The sequence below is a fragment of the Fundulus heteroclitus genome, chromosome 20 (assembly GCF_011125445.2).
Source record: "Fundulus heteroclitus isolate FHET01 chromosome 20, MU-UCD_Fhet_4.1, whole genome shotgun sequence".
NCBI classification, from domain to species: Eukaryota; Metazoa; Chordata; class Actinopteri; order Cyprinodontiformes; family Fundulidae; genus Fundulus; species Fundulus heteroclitus.
Window position 1 is genome coordinate 28,217,151 of NC_046380.1, and position 11,790 is coordinate 28,228,940.

At 40.6% G+C, this 11,790-nt stretch overlaps 1 protein-coding gene across 2 annotated transcripts; it reads right to left on the reverse strand.

Annotated features, from left to right (window-relative positions):
* Positions 1-1,564: 1,564 nt before the first annotated feature.
* On the reverse strand, positions 1,565-8,684 carry mdm4 (MDM4 regulator of p53). Of its 2 annotated transcripts, none has more exons than XM_012874891.3 (11): positions 8,505-8,684; positions 8,008-8,095; positions 7,851-7,925; positions 6,689-6,822; positions 6,548-6,597; positions 5,427-5,491; positions 4,208-4,304; positions 3,961-4,121; positions 2,944-3,123; positions 2,590-2,658; positions 1,565-2,512 (listed from the first exon to the last, which is right to left on the reverse strand). In XM_012874891.3, the coding sequence occupies exons 2-11, from the start codon at positions 8,077-8,079 to the stop codon at positions 1,943-1,945; spliced, it is 1,473 nt and encodes a 490-aa protein (XP_012730345.1). In that variant the 5' UTR covers positions 8,080-8,095; positions 8,505-8,684; the 3' UTR covers positions 1,565-1,942. The 2 variants fall into 2 exon arrangements, with proteins under 2 accessions (XP_012730345.1, XP_012730344.1); XM_012874890.3 differs by having other exon boundaries at positions 2,944-3,138.
* Positions 8,685-11,790: the final 3,106 nt, after the last annotated feature.

The window sequence follows — 11,790 nt, forward strand, 5'->3', positions numbered from 1 at the left end:
TTGCGAGGCTTTATGGAGGACATCATGAAAGGGGACTTTCCACAAAACGAGCGCCTAAATAACTTGCTTGGCTTGAGAAGCAGCGGTATTTATATGCCGACAGAGAGCAGGGCGACGTGTCTGCCCCCTCTTCTCAAGAACGGGCCAAAAATAAGTTAAGGACAAGCAAGCAGAAAAGAAACAGTGAGTAAGCAGAGAAGAGTTGCAGGTGCTGGAGCTCAGTCAAAGGAGAAGACACACAACAGCTGCTCTGTCATACAATGGCTTCTTCTTCACCCAGTAAACACACACACACACACACAAGAAAGAAGAGCTGTAGTCCCACTGATGGTCAACTCTACAACAATGAACTTTTTAAACCTTTATTGCTTAACAAAACACAACTCTGTAACAGAGGAAAAACAAAAGGAAATTGTACATTGTCCGATTACATTATAATCTTCTCAGAAATGATCAGTTGTCAGCACCTGAATCTATATGACTACTGTAATAAATCCCTCACACAGGGTCCACATGTAGAGGGGTCCCTCGTCTTGATGCGTACCGTTGCTGATAAATGCTTTGCTCATAGTTTAACTCCTAAAAGCTTCAAACCTAATCAGCACGGCTCAAGTCACGGCAAAAAGCATGCACTAGGCGTATATTACAGGCCTGCACTGATACTGTACAGCTTACGCAGGAAGCAGTTACACGACAACCCTCTCCACCTACTGGCAGAAAGATTAAAGGCAAGCGGGGAAAATGCAGATGGAAAATCTGGTACATTCAACAGAGAGCCTAGCTACAAACCCATTGAGAACCTGTCACAATCTTAGTTGTGCAAATAACTGGAGGATGCATTTTATAAAAATACACTGAAAAGAAATATCAACAAGGTCAGAAAAAAAAAATCCAGAACCATCAGGACAACATCTATTTACAAATTAAACTTAAAATTCATTACATGGCAGTGTAACGCTTAAATCAAACTTACTTTTCAAGAACGAGGAAACCAGGATGCTATTATAAGTGCAACCGTCTCTGCTTCAGATCAGGTGTTTACAACGCAAACACCAAAATATAAATTAAACACAAACTTGGTTTTAATTTTTAACTATTTTAAGTCAAGGAGGTGAAAGAAATGAGAAGGGGGACGGGGGGTACTGCAGGTATGAGGGTTAACGGTAGGAAACACCGAACATCAAGTTACAGCTGTGATCCTTGAGTTAAACATTGTATTAAAGCACCATCGACTGAAACAAGATTCAAGCCAGCATCTAATTAATTAAACACTTTTACAAGGCTGCCAATGCATGTTAAATGGGTTTTAGAAGGAGGCTTTCTAACATCTGAAGCTGGTCAAAATGAAATGTGTTAGACTTGCTAACCTGCTGCTGCTCATATATATATATATATATATATATATATATATATATATATATATATATATATATATATATATATATATATATATATATATATATATATATATATATATATATATATATATATATATATTCTCTGAACCACAAACCTAAAGGAGAATTTGGGAAAAAAAACAAAAACGATCCAATTTGTCCAGAAGAAAAAAAAAAAAAAAACGTCAAGTCTGAAAGCATAATGTTGAGGGGTTTAGGTTAGGAAGATTTATTTTACTGTTAAAAAAGCCTTCATGAGATCAAACAAGACCTCAAATTATCCGCCCCAGTGGGAGCATTTAGAAATAAATAAATAAATACTCATGCCTCGTCTTGTCCCTCATTTAAATGAGACAGCAAAGAAAATATTAGTTACAAACTTCTCTTGTGACGCAAAATAAAAACAGCCAGATTTACCAAGTGCTGTGATTGGTGGATTCATGAATGAATGAATAAGCTCAACGTGTCTAACTGTTTCTATATGCGTCTGTGTGCTGCGTTTACATCTAGAGGCATCAAACCCCACACATCCCTCCATGTGCTCTTTACAGGATGAATATCTTAATAACTTTCTGGATGATCTGTCCGCACCCTGGACAGGGAGCGTGGAACTTATGCAGTCTCCGGGCACACGGGAAACAGGTAAGCAGGTGAGCCGTTCGCCCGTGGATGATGTTGCCGTTGCGCGGCCGCACTCGGCACAGCTTGCAGGGCTCCAGCAGCGCCTCCGGTCGGACGTCTTGGACCTCCATCTCCAGGTTTTCCTGGCTCTCCCCTTCTGAGAGCTGGCCGTGCTTGTGGAAGCCGGAAGGTAGCGGGCCTTTGCCTTTACCCATGGCCGCGGTGGGGATGGGCCGGTCGGCGGTGGAGTGGGAGGGCAGGATGACGGGGTCCGACACCGTTCTGCTGCAGTCTGGGATATCGATGCCCGTGTCGCTGTCGTCTTCTTCGTCGTGGGTGGTCAGAGAGCTACACGCTGGGATGTCGGGCACAGAGAGGGAGTGGGCCAGCCGGGGAACGTCCTTGTACCAGTTTTTTCGCAGAGCCCAACAGCGAACGCAGTACCGTTGGAGAGGTATGTTGTACTTCCTGCACTCGGTGCACTGCCACGCGTCCTGAAGAAGGAAGCATGCATAACGTTGAGTCTAGTTCTTCAAGGGTAAAAGCAAAGATCCTGCATTGAGAAGCTCACCTGTATGGAGAGCTCTGTGTCGGTGTCGTCGCTAAGACACTGGGAGTCTTCATCGGGTTCTTCGTGCATCTAAAAATAAACGAGATACATAACCACACTATTGTATATTCTCATGTTAATGTAGTAAAATACGTCAGATTTTCCTCCATCCTGTGCTCTTATCTGGGGTTTCCCAAACTGAGAAACAGTCACTTGTGCTCAAACAACTCTAGACGAAAACATCTGTAGAGAATGTGCATAAAAGCCACATGCTGAGTATATATTAGAGCTGAACATCGCCAGTGGGCATCCAAACTGGTCCCTATGAAGCCTTAAATGAAGAATGGGTTGGTGAAGTCCAGAATCGGCCCTTACCTCTCGGTCAGACTTTTCCTCCTTCCCTCCTGCATAATCGTCATCAAGAGAACCTTCTTCTCCTCCGCTTCCCTCTTCCAGTGCAGCTTCCTTCATCTCCACGCTCACTTGCTCGCTCTCGCCCTCGGTCAGAATCCACAGGTCTTCTGTCGTGTCTGACACGATGGCTGTGTCCTCCTCCTGTGCAACAGACAGCTGATTCATCAGTCAGACTACCACCCACCCCCACATGGAATTTCTCTCCAACATAAAGAAATACTGTCATGAATATAGGACAAAATAAACTCGTAAGTCTTCGTATGTCTCAAAATATAGTACAAATGGGAAAGATTTAAACAGGTTTTAGAATGTAACGTGAACAGTTGGTGTTTTAAAGGTCTTTTACATCACAATAAGATCTGGTATGAGAAATAGTGACCTGTGATCAGCAAACTAGAAAATCTGGTGTTTTTTCTGATCAGTGAACACACCGTGTATAAAGCTCTACCAGATCTCACTGACAATTGCATTTGGTGTCGCTGTTACTGAGGGAAGCCTCAAAGCTGAACATCTTCTGTATCACTGACACTTTTAGAAATAAAGTAACAGAAAATAGCACAAAGAAGGAAACTGTTTTCTAAGACATGACATTTCCTTCAGGCTGTAAGAGTGAGAGGAGCAGAACACGGAAAGCCTTCAGTTTCCAAAACATTAAAATAAAGAAGAAAGGTTTAGCTTTATGTTTAATTGTGTTGATTTACTGGCAAATAATTATTTGTGAAGTCATTTGGTATTTTTCTACCATTAAGCACATTTTCTTACATTCTTTCAATGCCGGAAGTTTCCAACAGGTAGTTATTTTATCCTTAATATTAGACATGTTGCCCTTGCTTAATGTATTGTTCAATATGTTTATATAGTGAGAGGTTTGAATGACTTAGAAGCAATTTCAGCTAATATAAAGAAAAACATTTTTTTAATCACACTGATGTCAGTAAACCTTTCCTGGATATTTATGACAAACATGAGGTCTCTTACTTGGTTTGTATGGATGTCGGTGGAGCCGTTGCTCCTGCGGCTATAGTTATTACGCAGATTACCCAGAAACCACCAGGGCAGACCAGAGAGGTCCCACTCTTCGAGACTGACGTCTAGTTTGGGGCGTTTGCAGGCCGAGCGCGGCAGGCCTTCAAGAGACTCTGCGGAAGTGTGGAACAGTTGAATTATGCTTTGTGAAGCGGGTCGGCTTTAAGTGCTCTGATGCTGCAGCAGGCCGCTTGCTCACCATCATCTGGATCACGAGGCCGCCTCTGGGAGGGGGTCGGCAGAAGAGGCCCATCGCTTCCAGCCGCCACTCCTGCTTTGACCACATCCTCACACATCTAAAGGGGAGAGAAACACGAAGCCAAAATGACACCACAGACCCATAACTAGATACTTGGAGGACTCACAGCTCCGTTTCAAGATGGCCTTCGAAGATGGGGAGGGAGGTGGTAAAAAAAAAGATGAAAGGTGGGTGATTTAGGTACAGACCAGGAAAAGCTTAACTCGTACCTTGAACATAAAATCCAATTTGAAATAATTGGTAGCACAAAGATGGAAATGCCATTGTAAAAAAACTAAAATACAAATAGCAATATCTCTAAGTAGCGCTGCTTGTCATTTGTAGAATTTATTGCATTTATATAAAATGTCCAATCTTGTAAGGAAACGGGACAGAAAAACAATAAAAACATAAATTTTCTCACAAAGGAAAAAGGAAATTCGTAGTGAGATAGAAAACTTCTGCACAGTTCGTATGGTTTAGAGCCGTTTAATGTCACAGCTTTAAGAGGGAAAGAGAGAAGCCATAAAAAAAAGCCCTTCCAAATGTAAGTGCAACATAAATTTGATGGCACCATGCAGCAACTACAAATCCATGAATCCCTTTGAGTCACAAAGCTGAAATAAAAGGACTTCAGAATAATTATGCTAAAGTAGCAGGACAAGTGATCTTAACTGGATTTCATGAAGCACAGGAATAATGGTATATAGGAAAGAGGTGGGAGGGTGAACAGGTTTAGGGCTATTAGGCCTGTGTCTGAGCAGGAGCTGAGATCCTCCAAACTGAAGCAGAGAAGAGAACTCTGAGACAGACAGAGACAGTGACTCTGCCCCCCCCATCCACTGGGTGGAGCTGGTGGGCCACAAAGATTTCTGGAAATACCACCAGACCAAACCAAGGATGGGGTCGTACAGAGACGGTGCCACTCTGTACAAAGGTACACCAACGAAGACAGCAGACCGTTTCTCACTCACCTCAGTGCACACAAGCAGAAGGAGGTCCCTTTACTTTATCTAAACTTGTAAGGAAATAGTTTAAAATTATCTTGGGGGTAAAAAATAAATAATTCAATACAGCTGTGCAGGAAGCCTGCGAGTAACTAAGTCACGTTTATGAGTATTGTGTGCAGTGAGGTGAATAGGGGTCTCTGTTTCTCCTGAGCACCATGTTTCGGCTTTACCTGACCACGATCCTCCACTCCGCCCTCTACACACTCACGGCCCACAGAAAGATTCTCTGCAGCGTCTGCATTTCAGATGAGACACAGTAACAGACAAAAGGACATCCCCCCTTTTAATTATACCAGCATACACTCTCTCACTCTGCCCTTCTGAAGTATGGAGCCTCTTCACTGAAGTTGAAGAACAAGCTGAAAAACATTTTTTTTCTTCTGGGCCAAAAGTAAATTCCCGCATCCTCATGATGCAATGACTCTCGAATATACTTAGTTTTTTTTTTTTTTTAAGGAAACAATATTTACAGCAGTGGCTGCTTGTCAGCAGGGGCTGACTGTAGACACAGTAAACGTAAAGTATGAATTATTACATATGTTCTCTCATAAAACATCTCTGACATAATTTTAAACCATTCCATTTTGGTTTTATTTCTGATCGTTATTTTTGTGTGAGTCTAAATTCAGATTTTTTTATTACGGCAAGATGACTGTGTTTGCTTTTAAACTTTTGGCTTAAATGTGACTTTATGCTGGTCTCTAACCGGTTACTTAAAGAATCTGCTCCGGGCGCAGCAGTCTGCGCTTGTGGCCAATTAGCACATTTTGTGTCATTCTTCATCCAATCAAATTAATCAAACATGCCAATTTAAAATTCCACCAACGGCAGTTTAGATGTGCACGTATGTCACACATATGGATGCAAACTGAAGGGTCAGACAACAAAAACCATAAGATGGGAGAGACTGCCGCAGCATAAGAAAATTGTATTATTTATTTACAAAATGTTAATTTCATGAGGCTTTTGGACCAGACCGACCATACTTAAAAACACAGAAGCAAGTAACTGGACAGACTTACTATTAAGAGTTTATTGTTTTTGGAATCCCCGACCTCTAGCGCACCCCAAAAATGTTTTTATCCCCATCCACAACTGAAGTACAACGTGAAGATTAGTTCCTTTATGCCCACACTTACCCTCTCGAAATCGTAATTAAAACAGGAAATTCATAAAATGTTTAATTTATTGAAATGTGACCAATGCTTATACAACATAGTTCTAAACAATGCAAGTTCCTAATTCAAAACTATAGACACAATTTGAACCATTAAATAAAGTAATCACTTACCACCACAGCCAAGCACAACCAGGTACTTCTTCAGCATTTCATATACTGGGCTGCAAAATTTATCATTTAGAATTAGTTTCTGTCAATAAATATATTGATTTTTATGCTTAGAAGAAATGTACTTGAGTAAAAGGTAAATACCTCGGATTTTTGACAGAAAAGCTTTCAACTTCCAGAAGTTCACCCAAAGGATCATCTTGGCAATGGACAATGTGCTGCCTCTGTTTGTCATACAGTTGCTTTCCCATGATGTACTGACCCAGGTAGTGCATCACCTAAACAGGTTAGAGGATACATGGTGATTTTTTTTTTCATTGCATTGAGTGAGATGAACTTTCCCCCCCTCTGAGTGTCTAAAACTTTCATTCACAGTTAAACCAACATCACTCTCAAAAACATCATAGAGGTTTGTGTAAATGTTTTCTGGATCTTTAAACCACCATCTTGTTAACTGTTGGGCCGCTATAGAGACTGAGACCGATGATTATACTGCCTTACTTGTCCAATATGTAGTTACTCTGACCAGAAACACTTGTGTACATGTTCAGTTCTTAGTGTTTCACATGGGGAGATTATTGGTGGCTCCTCCCTTCATATCCCCACATAAAATCCCCAACTAATAAATATATGCCGCTAACAAAAACTTTTTTTTTTACCGTTTTTGTAATAGCAGTAAAGGTCAGCTTTGGTCTTGCCCCTCTAGGACTAGCTGTTAACTTTATCCTCCAGAACCAATTAATATGGATGTATGCTAAATTAAGACAGTAGGAACTTTATCAGATAGGATATTACCAGCAAATAAATTTTTTTAAGAGGACATCACATGAAAAAAAAATTTATTTGATGGTAATATCCTATCTGATAAAGTTCCTACCAGGAAAGCAGGGGCTTTTATAACCCTTTAACAGGTCATAAAAGCCCCTGCAGAAATACAGAATCACTGAAATTCATAACCAACTCAGTGAAAGAGAATTAAAAAAAAACACACACTCTTGGTTTATAAAACCACACTCAGGATTTTGTAGACCATGGGTGGAATGCTTTTTGCATACTGAAAGAGCCATGTATCCCTTGCCACAGGAATTCCACATATTTTAGCAATGTGTAGTGCAGCTTAGTCATCACTGCTGCAGAAGGAATGCTGACACACCTACAACACGATGCAACCAAGATATGCCCTAAAAAGACACTGAATTAATTTTACCACTTAAAAAAAGAGAGATTAAGGAATAAGGTTTGCACACTTTTGGGCACACGGGCTGCAAAACTAGCCTCATGATTCACATTTGATGGGGGACCACACCTCTTTGAGAGTGAAGACATCCTCCTGTGCTCCAGCGACACGCAGGATCTGCAGCAGAGGGGCTTTTGGTTTCACCTGGACATGGAACAGAGCGACAGCTTAGCGATGGACCCGGTAATAACTTAAGATACATGATGTCTGGATTTTACGGTATTACCTGATTACCCTCTCCAGGAAGCGTCCTGCATGACGAGCTTGAAGCCTGAGGCTGGGCCGACAGCGAGCTCATAGTAAAACAACTAAACCTGAAACACAAAATGCCCAATTCACTAATGCACATGTCTAACTGCATAGCGTCAGCTATTTTACCTTACCTAAGTCAAAAATGTAATTTTTAAGTAATAAAGGCTTCAGAATCCTACTTTTCGACAGCCGCATGGTGGAAAGGGTCGTTTCATCAACAACTTTCCCTTTTGGAGCCCGCAGTTATGGCCATGAAGCCGCACAATGCTAATCTAACATTAAAAAATAAATAACTAGTACAGCGGGACATGATTACACTACTTAAGGTCTACCTTGGCCCAGGAAGAAGAATTACACGTCATTATAGCGATTGGTAGGTCTGCAACAGTTCGCGTCAACCGTAGCTGCTAAGCTAAAATTAGCTAACGGAGGCGGCTAACACAGAAAATAGCTTCGCTACAAATATCTTACCGTCTGGGGTTGGCATTACTTCACAGCTGCTACATTATTTCACTCGCAAACTGTTGCCTTAACAGCGAGCCCTTAGAATAAAAGTGCCAACAGGAAATGTGTTTGAGGAGCTTTTAGCACCAGCTAATGCTAACTTAAAAGTGACGGTTACGTGAACTTCAGCTTCAAAATGACGGTTAACTTCCGGGCACGTAAATGGAATGTGGTGCCCCCTGGTGGTCACACACAGTAACGCTCTTCAGTTTTCTTTTGTTGTTATCAAGTGCAGTTCTTCAGTTCGCCATTGTGGGGCACCATCACGCAGTTAAAACATGAGGTGTGAGTTTTTTTGTTTTAACTGGATTGACTGAAACTATGAAGACAAAGGGTCAAATGCCCAAATATCACGTATAATACAAGTAAACTGTATATTATTGAACAATTTCTTGTATGCTTTCTTTACGTGGACTTTGGTTCTGATCATAGTTTGGCCAACCAACTCAAGCAAACAAACTGGCTATCCATCTCTCTGTGTTTCTGACAAGAATATTGCATGTCCTTTTCAATGGAAACAAAAATTGAACACCGTCCCCATAGTGGAACTTGGTGATGGGGGAATTATTCTGTAGTGATGTTTTTTTTTTTTGTTTTCAACAGAGACAGGGAAGCCATCTGTCAGAAGCTGTAAAACCCTCAAACATACATCCGTAACTTTAACAGACCCAAATCTATATGATAATCTGTTGCAAAAAAAAAAAAAAAAAAAAAAACACATGTATGCACACAGACACATTTAATCCAGTCTGCTTCAGCTATTTCACAAAGAAAACTACAAAGAAATTTCAGGCTCAAGGTCTGCAAAGCTGAAAGGGACAAGCAAGAACAGAGGCAGAGCTGTAACTGCAGTGAAATTTGGTTCTAAAACGTGTTGACTCATGGGGCTGAACTTATTAGACTTTTTGTTCATGCAAAAACTAAAGAAAAGCATCCGTATATCCATTTAGTTTAACAAAACGCTAAATACTTTTCAACAGCATTAGTCTCCTGCTTGTTTATTAAAAGTATTTCCATGATGAAATCTCTTTCTGCTTGTATACTACAATCCCTGTGAAACTGTAGAAAACAATCAACACTCCTACGGTCCGTCAACAGTAGCAACGGCAGTTTTTTTCAACCTGCAAAGAAATTCCTTGATTTCCCAAATTCCTTGAGGTTTTTATTGTACCGTGTATGTGTTTGTGTAGCTTCTGTTACATCGGATTTTCATTTTCAATTCTGCAGAAACAAGTTGTGATCTGTAGTGGTTATATCTACTTTTGGCAAAGAAGTAATGTTTTTTTTTTTATTGTTGTTAGAGCATAGATTTATGATAATTGCACTGCGAACCTGACAACAAATCTTCCAAAACCTACAAAGGCATTATTTGGATGCATCAGCTTCTCCCTCCTAAACATACAGTTCCCCATAAATCCAACCGATACCTGTTGTTGCATTGGGGACCTCAGTGGGCGTGGGGAACAGAAACAAAAAGGGCCAGGAGCTGAAAGGAAACACAGCATTTCCCACAAGAGCCTGTGAAAGATGAAGAGTCTGCAAGAAGCCACGGCTGCAAAAGGACTGATCGTGATGGCCCTGGTCACCAACATCTGTGAAGGAGGTGAAATGACTAACATCCCAAGCAGATATGCCATTTGTAAGCCATTGTTTGTGAAAAATTTTTGTCAAAATTCTTGTCAAATGTTTATCTGGCAGCACTGCTTGGGAAATCATCAGCGTATGACTTCCTACAGAAAGTGAGAGAAAGGCGTGGACTCGAGTGTTTTCCTGGAGGATGCAGCACGGAAATCAGTGAGGCTGAGGAGCTGATAGACGTCAGTGTGGAATATGTAAGTACATGCAAATTTCCCAACTACGGTTTACACCTGTATCTTCTGAAAATAGTTTTATTTTGGGTATTAAAACCATGCCAAATACGATGTTATTCTTACTTAATACAACTTAAAAGTTATAGCCATGCAATGTTGTATTAAAAAGGCAAATTATCAAGAATCAGTCTGTATAAAGTGTTCAGTTGCGTAAGGATGTGTTACACGATATTCAAAAACCATCAATAAATAATACTTGTCAGCTTTTGAGATTAAAATGTTCAATTGTTCTTAGTTTAATTTAGCCAAGTTTGAATATTTTACCACCAGAACTGATCTACAAAAGTACTGAATACCAAATATTAAAGGTGCATGGAATGTGTTCAGAACAAATCATTAAACGCGGCGGTGTGAGATTTAAACACAAATGTGAATGCCAGTGAGAACGTGCAATGTCAGCAGCGGGGGGTGCTCTGGTAAAAAGTGGGCTGTGTCCGTGTTATGGAAAACTGGGTTTCTGCACCGAGTGAGATTCTCTCCTTACGAAAGCAAACATCAGGAACAAAAAGCACATCCAGAGAGCGGATCAAAGAGCAGAGAAGCAGTCCTCTGTTTAAAAGGGATAAGGTGTAACTCAGTCAAGCATGTCAGGGAAGCGTTTACCATTACCGTGTTCTGACATACCAGGCTTTGCAAAGTCATTAACGTTACTCTGTTGCTTAGTGTACCTAGAGCGTATATCAGATGTCCCGAGTGAAAGCCTGCAGAAAGGTTGAATGGGCTGCGGTTGTGTTGGTCGAATTTGCACAGGGCTGCTGGTATTTGCTTTGATGCATTTCATAATACACCATTATGGAAATGCACAAATACATTTCTGTTGCGATCAGCACTGCTTTTTGCTGCATAAACTATAATATGCAAGTAAATATGTTATGTATACAATGATATACAATGATTCTTTCATTCGCAGGAGGAGAGCGGCAGCATCCTGTACAACGGAGCCTTGTCCATAAAAGAAGTAAACCACGTAAGCCTGAGTTTGATGCTGAGTAATGACTTTTACAGATAACAGTCTTAAAACTGGGATTTAATTTGACAAATTTTTTTTATTTATTTTTTTGCAGAAACCTGGGAAACCCGCAACCGAAACTGTGTTGGATGAAGGATCTGGAATGTAGCCAGGAGGGAAAACTACACGAAGACAATGATGGTTTCTCAGAAGCATCTTTGAACCAAGTTCAATTTTGCTTGCATCTCAGCAAAGAAACATTGGAGAATGTTAGGAATACACCATTAAGGTTGTAAACAAACGTGATGTGGTTCAAACTTTAGGAAAGAATGGAACTAGGCTAAGTTCCTTTTACAGTGTACTAGCCAGAAAACTATTTAAAAAAAGGAACTGGTTTTATATAAAAGTTTTTAAAAAAAAGCCTAGTTAATCT